General features: G+C 33.3%; 2 protein-coding genes across 4 annotated transcripts; both read left to right on the top strand.

Annotated features, from left to right (window-relative positions):
• The first annotated feature begins 1900 nt into the window (after nucleotides 1-1900).
• On the top strand, nucleotides 1901-3793 carry Yippee (yippee zinc finger protein). The gene is made up of 2 exons (XM_072898287.1): nucleotides 1901-2297; nucleotides 2582-3793. Exons 1-2 carry the CDS (start codon nucleotides 2137-2139, stop codon nucleotides 2769-2771), a joined length of 351 nt encoding a protein of 116 aa, XP_072754388.1. The 5' UTR covers nucleotides 1901-2136; the 3' UTR covers nucleotides 2772-3793.
• Nucleotides 3794-4620: 827 nt separating this feature from the next.
• On the top strand, nucleotides 4621-14094 carry Smg (sterile alpha motif domain containing protein 4 smaug). 3 transcript variants are annotated; one of them, XM_072897635.1, is made up of 9 exons: nucleotides 4621-4808; nucleotides 6743-7037; nucleotides 7233-7560; nucleotides 7647-7885; nucleotides 7975-8097; nucleotides 8343-8717; nucleotides 8807-8966; nucleotides 9061-9325; nucleotides 9405-14094. In XM_072897635.1, exons 2-9 carry the CDS (start codon nucleotides 6824-6826, stop codon nucleotides 9570-9572), a joined length of 1872 nt encoding a protein of 623 aa, XP_072753736.1. In that variant the 5' UTR covers nucleotides 4621-4808; nucleotides 6743-6823; the 3' UTR covers nucleotides 9573-14094. The 3 variants fall into 3 exon arrangements, with proteins under 3 accessions (XP_072753736.1, XP_072753734.1, XP_072753735.1); XM_072897633.1 differs by lacking the exon at nucleotides 4621-4808 and adding an exon at nucleotides 4967-5723; XM_072897634.1 differs by lacking the exon at nucleotides 4621-4808 and adding an exon at nucleotides 5046-5723 and having other exon boundaries at nucleotides 7975-8085.
• Nucleotides 14095-14368: the final 274 nt, after the last annotated feature.

Below are 14368 nucleotides of genomic sequence, written 5' to 3'. Positions count from 1 at the left end.
TACGTGTGAATCCGTGTATGCATGTAATAGAGTGATAAAGACTATCTACATATGTGAATGTGTATTTATAATATTTATATATATCAATTATATATCTTATTATACATATATAAATTTAGCATTAAGACTACAAGAATGCGACTTTGTGCTCTGTTTGAGAAAGTAAGAGACTTGTCTGTGATTTTGGCTAAAGAAATTTTTGTATTTTTCTATTAATTTTTTTCTTTCTTTTTTTCTTTATTCTTTACCTTTTTCTATATACACACACATATATATATATATATATATATATATATATATATATATATATATATATATGTCTAATTTTCTATTTTTTTTTTATCTTTCTATGTATATGTATATATAAAAATTCTTTGTAATTTTATTAAATTTTTCAACTCTATTTTATTGTAAAATAATAAGAACAAGTACATAACGTTAATAGGTTTTTCTTGTAGTTTGCAAAGGAATGTACTGATTATATTTCAAATGTGCCTTGAAGAAATATGAGGAATATAGTGATTAAATAACCGACCAACAATATATTTTCGATTCGTTTCGCTCTTCTGACCACATTTTAGCTTTTACAATTGTACTGCAATTTGCGACTGCGCAGGATTTTACAATTGGGCTTAGTTGCCAATGTATAAAGATTGGACATTTAATGTAATCAGGGGAGAGTGTTTCGAATTTTACTGCACAAAACATCTATGTACCTAGCTTTAAAGGAATGTAATTTACACAAGTCTATATACGTGTACATATTGTAATACCATTTATATGAATAATAAAGATATAATATTTTGATGTAATATACATGTTATTATCAATTATTTTTTTTGCAGCTGTTAACTTGTATATGCTTTAACAAAATTAGCTGATTATTATATAGGAATTCAATATCATTTATTGTGAATGTTATATATAATTATTATAATGTATATATTATATGTATAATATAAAAATTATTTTATTAAACAATTTTAGGATCTCTTTAAAAATTATATATATGTATGTATAATGCTATAAAATTATAATGCTTGGTAGTTTATATATATTAGAATCATTAATAAAATACAAATGCTTGATAATTTATATGTAGAATCAACTCTACTAATATAAGATAAGTTTATATATATGATGATAGAAATAAAAAATTTTCAAGTCAAATATATAAATAAAAATTTATATATATATATATAGAAATTTTTATGTATATATTTATGACTTGAAAATTTTTTATTTCTATCATATATATAGACCTATCTTATATTAGTAATATATATATATATATATATATATATATATATATATATATATATATATATATATATATATAATCTAACATACCAATTTATAAGTTTTATAAATTTATACAATATTTTAACACAATAAAATTATTATATATTAGTTATTATATTAGGATATAAAATAATCATTTAATAAATTATAAAAAAAATTATATATATAATTTTTTTCATATTATCATACAACAAATACAATATCGGCCTTAAGCCCGTATCAGACTACGCATTAAAAATTGAGATTAAAGATTGAAGATTGAAATTTGACCAATCAAGACAAAGCAATTTTAGTTCCTTTTATTCTGATTAGTCAAATTTTAATTTTTAATCTTCAATTATCAATTTGTAGTGTGATACGGGCTTATCCGTGAAGACTTCGTATTCGACGTTGATTTGTTAGTTTTAAAAGTAAGAGCCAATCACATTTGATTACTACCAAGCAATTGAGTTCGCTCAGCTAATAACTTTGTGTTTTTATTGATTATCCTTTATATATATACTTTTTTCCGTTTGCACATCTCGCACTAAAAGTTTCAATTCTACATATATTTCATTGATCTATGGCCATAAAAACATTTCTTTACTGCCCCACTCCCGCTTCAAATGTTAGTATACACAAACACAGTACATCTGATATCTGTGCTACTGTTTGATGTTTGATCGCGCTTGAACCTTGAACCAAGGATACAGGCAGGACAATAGATATGGTAGCATTGAACGTTGTGTGATTTTTTTTCTTCCTGCAACGCGATATTCGTATCAATTCGTTAAATAAACACTGCCAAATCGTCGACTGATTTCGACACGTCCAACGTTCAAGTTGCTTTCCAAGATGGGAGTAATATTTTTGGAGCACATTGGTGGCAATCGTCTATTCTCTTGCGCTTCCTGCGACACCAATCTCACCAACAGGTCACAGCTCGTAAGCACACGCTTCACGGGTGCTACAGGACGTGCTTTCCTTTTCAACAAAGTCGTCAATCTGAATTATAGGTGCGTCTTTTTATCTTCGATTATATTCAAATTATTCTTACGAGATAAAACTTTAATAAATAAAGTGATAGCTCTTTGAAAGTAACGTACATTGTATTTGTGCTCAATTTTTTAGTATCGACATATTTCCTTCCTATAAATTTTATGTTTTTTTTCTTAATCATAAAAGATAATAAATTAGATTGAAAGATATATATGATGACGGTTAAAAAGATGTGAATATCAATTTCATATTTATAGAATATCTATATTTCTTTGATTTAACTTTATAATATAATGTTCAGTGAAGTGCAGGATAGAGTGATGCTGACGGGTCGCCACATGGTTCGAGATGTCAGCTGTAAAAATTGCGACGCCAAACTCGGATGGGTATATGAATTTGCAACAGACGAGCAGCAACGGTATAAGGAAGGTCGTGTTATACTGGAACGAGCTCTTGTCACAGAGAGCGATGGATTGAACGAGAGTGTTTAATATTAACACCGAGTAGTGTATATTAAAAAAATAACTAATATAACTCTTATATAAGTTATTGCCATTATTTGTTTAGTTTTAATTTTGTCAATTAGAACTCTCGATTAGTGCTCGACTTGTTCACGCGTAAGCAAATATCGATGACGCTAATTGATTGTGATAAGGTATCACTCAACATTTTTGTGTGTGAATATGGTTCCTATTTTTAAGATGTTTCAGAGTCTATACTTATTTATGTTATTTCTCAATTGAGTACATCATGTATATTTTATTCAAAATTGCTGAATTTATATTAAGAATAAACATCATTGATGTTTTCTATAGAGATGCAACACTAATAAACTATCTTTAGTGACTCGCACACAAATTTGTTTGTCAAGAAAATTAAGAAAACGCGTGTGAGTATATACAATATGTGTGAGTATATTTAATAAATATATGTATCGATGAGTGCAATATAGATGTAAATGGAACAGCATATATTATGTAATTTTATTTATATTGTTTCAATGAATTCAAGAAGCAATAATATACAAGCTGTTTAAAGTTAATCGTGAGGTTAATTCGTGATTAATTAATTAAACGCTCGTCGCTTAATATTGAACTTTTTTACTCGTATTTACAGTTGTAAATATGAATAGTATTTAAAGCTTTAAATTATTCATATTCACAATCAGTTTTCCTTATTGATAAATACTAAAAATAAATTTTTACACATTTTGAATATAAGTATGATACAAGTACAAATAATTGAGAAAACACACATACATAATCTTTCTACAGATTTGTGAGAAAGTCGTGTCTTTTGAAAACTTTAAACTTCCCAAAAATAAACAAAGGTCACGTATAATATGTAAAGAAAGTGAGAATTGTTTACATTTGACGATAAATGTGCGATGCTGATACAAACTGATAGTTCACATGTATTATAGGAACTTTGTACTGTAAAAAATGGATAATTATGTATTTGCCTAGAATAAGAATAAAAAAATTACGTCTTATTTTCTTTAAAAAATTAATAAGTTTATCTTTGGATAGTCTGATAAAAAAAATATATAAAATATATTACTTCCACAAGAAATAATCCTTTTTCCGACACCCGATCACATTTTTCTAATTAACAAATAATCATCAGCTCATTACTACATAACCACGTTTTCAACAATATTATATGCTCCTGTCAATTTTCTTATCACGCATATCAAGATTAATTGAGAGAGCACTATTTTAATCTTATCGGATTATGTTGCACAAGAAATATAAGGATTTATCAAATAAGATCTTATACTATATGTCTACTTTTAAATAAAAAAATTGAATTGTGGATTAGAGAATTAAATGGTTGAATTTATTCTTCATTCTTTAATGATTAATGACACATAGAAAAATGATGACTCGATTAATTATACCTATATATATAAAATTTTATTTTATTTTTTTTTTTTTTTTTTTTTTACTTATACCAATATTTTATTTTCAAGAAGTTATTTTTTTCAGATTATATTCTTGCATATATTTTTAAATATAAAAATTAAAAAAATTTCAAGATAAAAATCTATAAATCCTTTTAACATGTTCTAATTGCGAATACGGTATAACGAGGAGCAAGGAGCAAGGAGTACAGTAAACAACTTGGAGAAGCTCGCGTTACATGCTGCGGGTTGCGGGCGACGGGCGACGGGCGGTCGACGCACTCACGACCCACGAGACAAACGAACCGCGCCCGCCGACGCGCCCCGATTGGCCGTCGCGCTCGACGCGACGACCAATCTTCGAGTCTGAAGATGCCGCGAGCGAGCCCGAAGCCCGAAGCCCGAGCAGGCCCGAGAGCGGATGGACGACGGACGGACGGACAGACGGCGACGGTGACGGCGAAGGCGAAGGCGAAGCAGTATGATCACGAAGTCCCACCACGCCGCATGGTGGATAGATGTTTTTCCCGATCGGACAGCGAGTAAAATGTTGTAAACTGTGCGTCTTCGTCGTCATTGTTGCCACGCTGGAGAGGAAGGAGCGTGTCAGTAGAAACCATCTCTCGTAAGTCCACTTTGCACGCGATAATTATAAAGCGCACTTTGAATCGCGCTAAAGGCGCGGACGGAGAGGAGGGAGAGGAGAAAGACGAAAGAGACGAAAGAGACGAAAGAGAATTGTGCCTGTTCGGCGACATCGATACGGAGACGTATTGTTTGTTTGTTCCATGGTCCGTCCGTCGCATCTCGCATCTCGGCGTTGTAGCGATGTTTGCGCATCGCGCAAGTGGCGGTCGCCCTCGCCTCTCGTCTTTCGTCTCGTCCCGTCCCGTCCCGTCCCGTCCCGTTCCGTTTCCACCGAGATTCGACAACCGTCGTCGATCGAGCCCTCTTCGCGGTGGAACGATCGTCAGCGGGTCGCGCTAATTCCAAATTCCGCGAATTTTCCTTTTTTTCCTGCTTTTTTTTTCTCTCTCTCTCTCTCTCTCTCTCTCTCGTTCTCCCTTGTTTTCGTCCCTTCGTTCTTCGCCCCCGCCACATGTATACACGTATCTCCATCTCTTTCGCTACCGGTTTCTCGCTCTTTCTTCCGTTCATGACATCAAAGGTATACACGGTATACGTACACGTACATATATAGTGACGCGCGACGTTGACAAGGGCGAAGCGACGATGTCCGATCCAGGAATTCTCGACGAGTTTTGAAAGAGATCGGACGAAGAACGATATCGCCGAGGTCTCGTGAATCTTGGCGCCTGACGCTTCAGGAAAAAATCGAGAAAAAATGTATCTTATCGGCCGCATCCTCCCCCTCCTCCCCGCGTGGCGCCCCCTTCTGCGTCCTTCTCCTTCCCCTGTCCGTCCTCCGCTCTTCACGTCTCTCTGCGTCTCCGTCCTCCGTCTCGTGTGCGCGATGCCATTGCACCGCCGAACGAATCGCAGCAGGAAAAGCTATAAATACACACGCATCGCGCACGGGGTAAACAAACTTGACCTCAGCGGAATTCTTATCAGCATATACATACAGAGGTGGCTTTGAGGTTATGTCGCGTTTAGAAACTCTGTGTATGTATTTTGCACGATTTAATTTGCGGAGGTGGCAATTTTCCGGGATGAAAAATCCCGCCGGGCTCAACATGCCGGATAATACAACGCAACGAGGAGACGCGTCGCGATAATCATTGCTCCTTTGCTTACGGCACCGAGTTGTCGCTATTATTTTTATTATTATTATTATTATTCTTATTATTCTTATTATTCTTATTCTTATTCTTATTCTCCTTCTCCTTCTCCTCCGCCTCCGCCTCCTGCTCCTCTGAAACGCGCAATAAAAATCGCACGCGATATTTGGAAAATCTAAGGGCTTCCCTCCATTTTCTCGAATGAAGCGCAGTCACGTGTGAATGAAACGTTGTGACTTTTTCATATTCGCTACAATGTGTGTGCATCATTCGACGCGAGTTTACGGGTCTCGTTGACAGTCTTTATTCGTGATATATCCTGCAACCCAAGTTTCGTGAATTTGATTTTTAAACATAAATTTTTGCGAGACGCATAATATAACTGCAAGTGCTGTATTGATTCTAGCGAGATTGTTGAAGAAAAAAAAAACTTAATTTATACCACTCTTTTAAAATGAATAATTTATTTTTTCTAAACTTCTATTTTTTTCTAATAAATTAATCCACCTTTATGTAAACGTATATGCAATTTAGAAGGAAAAAAAAATATAAAGACAATTTTGTAACATTTTTTATACTTGAAAGTAAAAAGTGTCATTGAAACTTTTACTGAAATAAAATATTGTCTTTTTTTAAATTGCTTTAAATATTAAAGCAATAATTTGTCTACATCTTTTTGTACATGTGAATCTTTTAATAACCAAGGCTATTTTGATATATAATTACAAATAACTAATTTAATTGTTTGAAAATAGAATAAGAAAACTATTTGTGTTTTTTTACATTTTTCTAATAAAAAAAAACTGGCATTTCTCAGCTAATTGAAGACTGTGAGCACATATTTGGCTTAGAAGGTGATTTAGACTATATTGGGAGAAAAATTTCTACGCAATTCATAATGAAGTGGACAACTGGTGCTCCTTTTAATGAACAAGTTGGCGAACTTACTCGTGTATTCTCTCAATGGAATGAATGCGAACAAACTGTCGTTCTTTATGCACTGTTGCGTCGTATACCTGCAGTTCAAGCAAGATTTCTCGCACAAGCAGTACAACACTCTCTGCACTCTGTATCTGAATTGGATATAAAGGAAATAAATGCCAATAATCCAAGTAATTATAATGCTTACATTCTGTATTTAGAAATAATAATATGTGTTGTGACTTAACAACATGTATTCAATATATAATATATATATATATATATATATATATATATATATATCTATATTGAATATTGTATACATATATGTATGTATATACATACATGTAATGTATGTAATATTTGTAAAATACTTTAAATTTCAGCTTACATCACCTCGTTAATGTCAGAGTCAACAGAAATCGCAATCAATCAACTCTTGACGCATTTGCCCTTACTAAGGCCTGGGAATATAGAGTGCAAACAAAGCTACCTATTGGCAATACCAGAATTAGTGAATCATTGTGTGAGCACGGGACAGTTTACGGAACAAACACAGCAGCTTTTGAGCTACACTCTGATACATCCAGCTATAACTAATCAAGACAGACGTTCTTTAACTCAATGGCTCAGACATTTGGAAGATCGTATTAGTGGTACACCACCTATTACTGGTCTTGAAGATTATCCAAATACTCCAAATACTCCAATCAGGTGAGTCAAATGAAAATAACTAAATATTGATACTAAAAATATTAATCTTATCTTTAATGTATCTTTAAACTTTGTTACATTATAAGATGGGAGACCCCATGGCAAAGAAATTCCAAGCAGCAAAGTGATCAGGCTAATCTATTTAATACGCAACCTGCTGCTCCTACGTTGTTTCTACAATTTCAACCCCGTCAACGTCGTTCGAATAGCTTGACGCCACCGGTGCCGCCGCCGCAGCAACTCGAAATCTTTGAACGTACTAACAATGCGAACAATTCATCCAGGCATAAGCCGCGTAGCTTTAGCGTCTCCGGAGATCACACGAGTAACTTTCAACTATATACGTTATACGTATATGAATTTATGTTATATTCTATTGTATTGACATTTTTTTAATCACAATTATTTACGTAGGCAATATTATCGGTTTGGGTCCACTGAGCCCACAGAGTTCCTGTGCGAGTAGCGGTAGCGAAGGTCGTTTGGATGACGCTTCCAATCGTTCGCTCGCGAGCGGTATGAGAGGTGAATTTAAATGTGATTTTAATATTTTTAAATAATAACAGAGATGAAAGGTCGGAAGAAGGTGCATATGTTTTTCCATGACCATGTATACTTTTGTGTTTTGTATATAAATAACGTACGTAAAAACTTTTTACGCACACACTTTTAAACCGTGAAATCCTTTTTTTTTTAATTACGTCCTTCTTTCGACCAGTTCTGGATGAATCACATTTTCTTTAAAACATTTATTTTTAAATATTTTTCTTTTTCGCTTTCAGATGTACAATTATGGCTTAAAACACTACGCCTCCACAAGTACAGTTACTTGTTTGTTACCATGAGTTATGAGGAGATGCTGCAATTGACGGAGGATCAATTAGCAGAGCAAGGGGTTACAAAAGGAGCTAGGCACAAACTGGCTCTTTCTATCGCTAAACTGCAGCAACGATATAACACGCTCTTAAATCTGGAAAAAGGTTTGGTGCAACCTAGTGCCCGCGATGGCATGCAAAATACTTCGTTCTCGCAGGGTCCATCTTTACTCATTAATACGATAGACGAGCTCAAAACGATCTTAGCCACCCCTATGAAACCGAGTCAAGAGAAAGATCCGCAAGATATCCCTGCACAATTTACAAAAGTGCTTGGAAAATGTGTGTATACAAATATATTACATTATAATTTTATCGCTAAAAAATTTCATCAGAGATGATTGAAAATATTGTCGTTTTCTTTTATTCAGTGTGCAGCAGATTAGCTCTGGATAGCGTAGAAGACGGTATTTTGTGCGCGTGCGTCAACATTTTGGAAAAAGTATTGCAACACGATTGTTTCACTCCGAATCAGAAGGAGAAAGTGCAACAATGGCGCAGTAGACTCGGCAATCCGCGACCAACCCCAAAGTAAGACGAGATATACATATTCTCGATAAAAAAATGATTTAACGTATTATGTAAACATGAGATGTAATTTTGAAATGTATATCCGAAATTTTAGATGGCAACACAATTACGGTTACAATAACAGGAGGTACGGCAATTCGCAACAGCATAACAGAAAGCCGAGTTTAAATTTAAACCACATTCACAGCACTCATCTACACAATAATCATTTTATGATTACTCCGCATAGAAACAGTATATCTTCGCCGTATTTGCAAAATAATCAGAATCAGAATATGAATACCATGAACACGAACAATTTGCGTACGATACATACGATCGAGAAGAGACCGAGTTTACAAGAGACCAGTAGTTTGCAGGTAAAATGGAGTTTAGTTTTTTAGGAAAGCCTATTTACTTGATTTTCTTCATTGATATATTGAGTATTTTATTTTGTAGCAATTACAAAAAACGTTGCAACGTGCATATAGTGCGCCACGAGATCGTTTTATGGGACACCCTACCAACGGAGCGATTGAAACGACGGAGCCGGAAATCAATGCTTGCCTGGAATCTCTTTGCCTGAGGATGACCGAGCAAGCGATTGGCGGATTCGGCGAGGCCTAAACTATATATTCGCGTTCTAGAATTTAATGTAAGTCACATTTGAACTTTTTCGGATTTTCGACTCCGAAAATTTATTTGAGAAAAATTCTGTTTGCCAAAATACACGAGTCAGCGAATACAGCGTGCATTCGTGAGTCATCGTTTTAAAGTGATACTTCAATGGGGATAATACATTTTTTGTTGTGTGCAAACACCTGCGTGTATACACACTTACGCTTTAATAGCCCTACCAAATCGAAAAATGTCCGACACGTGTGACATTATTGTGAGAGAGAGATAAAGATAGGTCATTCGAGGATCGAATGACTTTTACACATATACAACATGCACGTACACACATACACGTGTAAATCATATTTTTTATTATATCTGATGCAATTGTACTATTTTATTGACAGAATTTGGCAAGCCAAATGTTATTAGAAAGATAGAGTCTTTCCTTGACTATTTGCTGCATCCATATATATAAATATATAAAAAGAAGTATATATGTATATATATATACTCATGATAATACATAAAATAATATTGCAAAACGTTGCATAGTAATGTAATATCGTTTCTTCACTTTTTTTTTTCTCGTGTTTCATACGATCTAAAACATGAGAATGAGAGAAGAGAGTGAAAAAATGATATATCTCCATACGATGTAATGCAATATCATTTTTTATGTTATCCATTTTGAGAAAAAGAATTTGTTTGATTTTAAGCGCTAGAAGTTGTAGCAACGTAATGTAATTCATTTTTAATAATTAGACTAATTTTACTTTTTTTTAAATCTACTATTATTATCATTATTACGTTAATATTATATTTTTTATTATTATCATTACTATATACATTATCAACATCAGTATCACTACAGTATAAATATAATCTCACTATGGCTATAGTAAAAGTTTTTACTATTATCGTTACCAATATTATCAACATGGTAAATAATTATCACTATAGTAAAAATATAACATTAACGTAATAATAATAATAATAGTAATACGAAATTAAAAAGAAGTAAAATTAGTAAATTTATTAAAAATTAGCTACGTTATGTTACTATGTCTTCTGGCGCTTACAATCAAACAAGTTCTTTGTCTCAAATGAAAAATAATATTGCAGAACATTGTATGGTAACATAATGTTATTTTTTTACTCTTTTATTTCTTTCTCGTTTATTTCGCTTTACTCTTTTTTCTTTCTTCCTCATTTATTTCGATTTAAAATATGAGAGAGGAGAGAAAAATGACATTACATCGCTATGTAATGTTTTGCAATATTATTTTTCATGTTATCCATTTTTCAAAATGGAATTCATCTGATTTTAAGCACCAGAGAACTTTGTAGTAGCGTAATGTAATTCATTTTAATAATTTGACTGATTTTAATTATTTTTAATACTATATTACTATTGTTATGGTAATATTATATTTTTATTATCATTATATTAATATCACTATCACTATGCTAGCGCTACTATTGCTCCTATTACTATTATTATTAGCCTACCACTATTACTATTCTATTCCTATTACATACTATCATCACTATTATCAATCTATTATCTTACACTACGATTTTATCTATCGCTCTTACTATTACTATACTCTGTCTAATGAAAATGAGCATGCTTAAAGAATTCACACTTTGTCGTATAAGTTAATCCGCGCATACTTTTAAAACTTAATCTCAACATACCAGAAATCATGTATGCTTCGTAGTTTGCGCACAGATCTCGTGAATTTTTATTTCGTTTAACGGATTTCTGTTTCTTTCTTTTTTTCTTTCTGTTTTTAATAAAATGATAGGCTATTATAAAAATGCGAATAAATATACAATAATGGATATTAAGGGCCTTACGTGGAGGGGACGAGTAAACTTGTATAAGAGATGTAGAAATTTGATATTATAAAGTAGCAGCGAAATTCGGGGGAGGGGGAAGGGGCAGACTGACGCTATACACGTGGCGCGACATCGAAATCTGTGGCTTTAAATTATAAGCATACATTGTATTTAATCTATTTAGCATGTTGAAGTAGCGTCGCGAGTAATATAGCATAATATTTTTTCGTGCAACCAGAAGAAAATTAAATTTATTAAATTGTGTAATGCTAGTGAGAGTAATAACCGATTATTACACGAAGTAAGAAAAAAAAAAACTAATGAAAGACTGAATAATTCACGCGCCACGATCCGTCGGTTTAATATTTTGAATGCTTCACTATCCTTCCGTTCGTACGGATTTTGTGCGCGCGTGAATAGAATAATTGGAAGACTGCGAAGATGGAAAAACTTGTCAAAATATTAAGAATTAGCGAGCGAGCGAGCGATCGAGAAGAGGAAAGAAAGAGCGAAAGAGACGAAAAGAAAAAAGGCGAAAGGATATCGAAGTTTAGGGAGATAAAATTAGTTAATTAGTATATATTATAGCGATTATTATAACAGCAATTATATTCTGCTAGAGGATAATACATGTAAGAAACCGCGCGATGATTTCTCGATTATCCTGCTAAGAATTGTAATTTATAGAATAACCATACACACAAGACGAATATCTATACTTAATCATTATTTCGTTTCACATACGCGATATATTTTTACTCGATCAGCGGCAATAGCAGCAGTACCAAAACTCTATATTCGATCAGTTATATTTATATACATGTATACATATGTCTATATGATATGTATCGCGAAACTCTACGAATTCCAAGAGAGAAATGATCAAAAAGCTAGTCAAATAATACGTTTTTAATTTCAGTTATAGTTAATTAATTATACATTAAATCTACGTACACACATGTATTGCCAGAAACATATACACATATACATACATTTACATTCACACGGTTATATATACACGCAATAAAAGCGATTCGAGCGAAAAACGTATGCGAAAAAGCTCAAAGACTGCTCCTAAGCGACATCAGGAATTTCATTCAACGTAGAATTACTACTTATATTTCATCTATAATCGAAGCGCAGCATCTAATCTCCAACTGATAAAGGCAGGACCTGAATTATAATAAAGAGGATGCAAAGAGATTTTATCCGCGAAACGTATGCATATAGGAATAAAGGGAAAAGAAAAAAGAAAAAAAAAAAAAGGAAAAATGATCCTGCCGATGGTCAAAGCCGCCGCTACGTTAATTTTCTGCCAATTGATTATTAATCTATCATCATTGTTGTTTGTGGTAAGCTTACGTGTCATAGCGCGTAACATATGTACTTAGTACTTACATCACGCAATCCTTGTCAGAATCGCCGGACACCTGTCTTGTCACCCTTGCTCAAAATTAACTATCGGCGGCGATTGTTTCGTAGCTTTCGAAGGCGCGATGCGCGTGAACGAACGATAACGAACGGATAAGCAAATTTTCATTTCAAATGTGATTTTAATTTGCCAATTGGAAAATCATAAGCTACGTAGGAAAATGAACGCCACGAGTAAATAACATGAAGGAAGTATTTCTTTCTCTCGATAAAACAAATGCTAGCAGTAGCAATTGTGTAAAACAGTCGTAAAAATAAGTTAATGAAATGCTGACATCATGAATGATGCAATAATACCATAAGTAAAAAAAAGATAAAAATTATGCAACAAAATTATGCAAAATTTTTCTATTTATATATTTACAATATGGTACTTGCCGAAAATAAAATTACTTCATTTCATCCACTATGATACGATATACATATATAATATTGTGTTCATGTGTAAATACTGACGAACACTTACACTCAATTCCTTACGATTTTCCAATTTGCAATTGCATATGCGCATGTACACGTGTGCACATTTTATTTATTTGACTCGTTACATTAATATCGAGTTTCTCTGGCCATCCTTTTTGAAGTTTGGAGGGCGATAAAATGTTTCACGTTTACCGTATTCTGTTATCCGCTCGTCGATCTCGGTTCAGGATAGATGAAAATTAGATATATATATATATATATATATATAGGACAAAAGTTCGCGGGATATCCTTTGGCCGGATACTTGCATACCAGAGAATTGCGCGATTAATTGTAGTAGTAGTAGTTCTCAGAGAGTGATTTTTCTCGATTGAGAGTTCGAGATACGAGACGATGCGAGTTTCCGGCTGAAGATGTCCATACGACGGCCCAGATAGCAAATGTAAATTAGAAATCCGGTGCGGTAAAATAAGACCGGACGTGTCGTAGCGACTGATTTGCTTTAAGAGAAAGCGCGACGCGCCAGACGCTTTTTCTTTTCTCGTAAAGGCGGGAGGGGGCTTTGCACCCTCGCCGGGAAATACTAGTGTTCACACGTTTTGCCGCAGCTTTTCCGGATAATACTAGATAAGCTGTAATAAGACCCTTCGAATTTTCGTCAGAGATGATTGCTAACCCCTGGGATACCTTAGTCATATAAGTAAGCTGGGCAACTTGTAAAAATGCAATTTTTGTACTGTTATAAAAAAAAAAAAAAAAAGTTAAATAGACGAGGGTACACTGACGTTGTAGCGTGAAAAAGCATTTTTCAATAAAAGATTTTTCATACGCATGTATCGTGTATTGAAATTAATATCGATGTTACCTGGGTGTTCTAATTGCATTTATCTATACGTATATTCTCTATCGTTATAGAGAAAGCATATTAATATTTTTAAAATAATCACTTTTTTTATTTCCTTATATTAGGATAATACACGATAGGATTTAATGCATAGGAAACAAAGATGTTCTGAAAAAAAGAATATCATTCCATCAATTTTTAATAATAAGACATCTATTTCAAGCAAAAGTATCAAATCAATTTCAATTACTTCTTACGTAAT

The sequence above is a fragment of the Anoplolepis gracilipes genome, chromosome 8 (assembly GCF_047496725.1).
Source record: "Anoplolepis gracilipes chromosome 8, ASM4749672v1, whole genome shotgun sequence".
In the NCBI taxonomy this organism is placed as follows: Eukaryota; Metazoa; Arthropoda; class Insecta; order Hymenoptera; family Formicidae; genus Anoplolepis; species Anoplolepis gracilipes.
The sequence above is the reverse complement of the archived record's forward strand: the minus strand, read 5'-3'. Positions and strand labels throughout refer to the sequence as shown.

Bases quoted from the DNA above. Each gene is read 5' to 3' on its own strand.
- Yippee (XM_072898287.1), top strand. From the start codon at position 2,137: ATGGGAGTAATATTTTTGGAGCACATTGGTGGCAATCGTCTATTCTCT. The intron at 2,298-2,581 runs GTGCGTCTTTTT...TATAATGTTCAG, and splicing joins GTCGTCAATCTGAATTATAG to TGAAGTGCAGGATAGAGTGA.
- Smg (XM_072897633.1), top strand. From the start codon at position 5,529: ATGTATCTTATCGGCCGCATCCTCCCCCTCCTCCCCGCGTGGCGCCCC. The intron at 8,098-8,342 runs GTGATTTTAATA...TTTCGCTTTCAG, and splicing joins TATGAGAGGTGAATTTAAAT to ATGTACAATTATGGCTTAAA. The intron at 8,967-9,060 runs GTAAGACGAGAT...CCGAAATTTTAG, and splicing joins AATCCGCGACCAACCCCAAA to ATGGCAACACAATTACGGTT.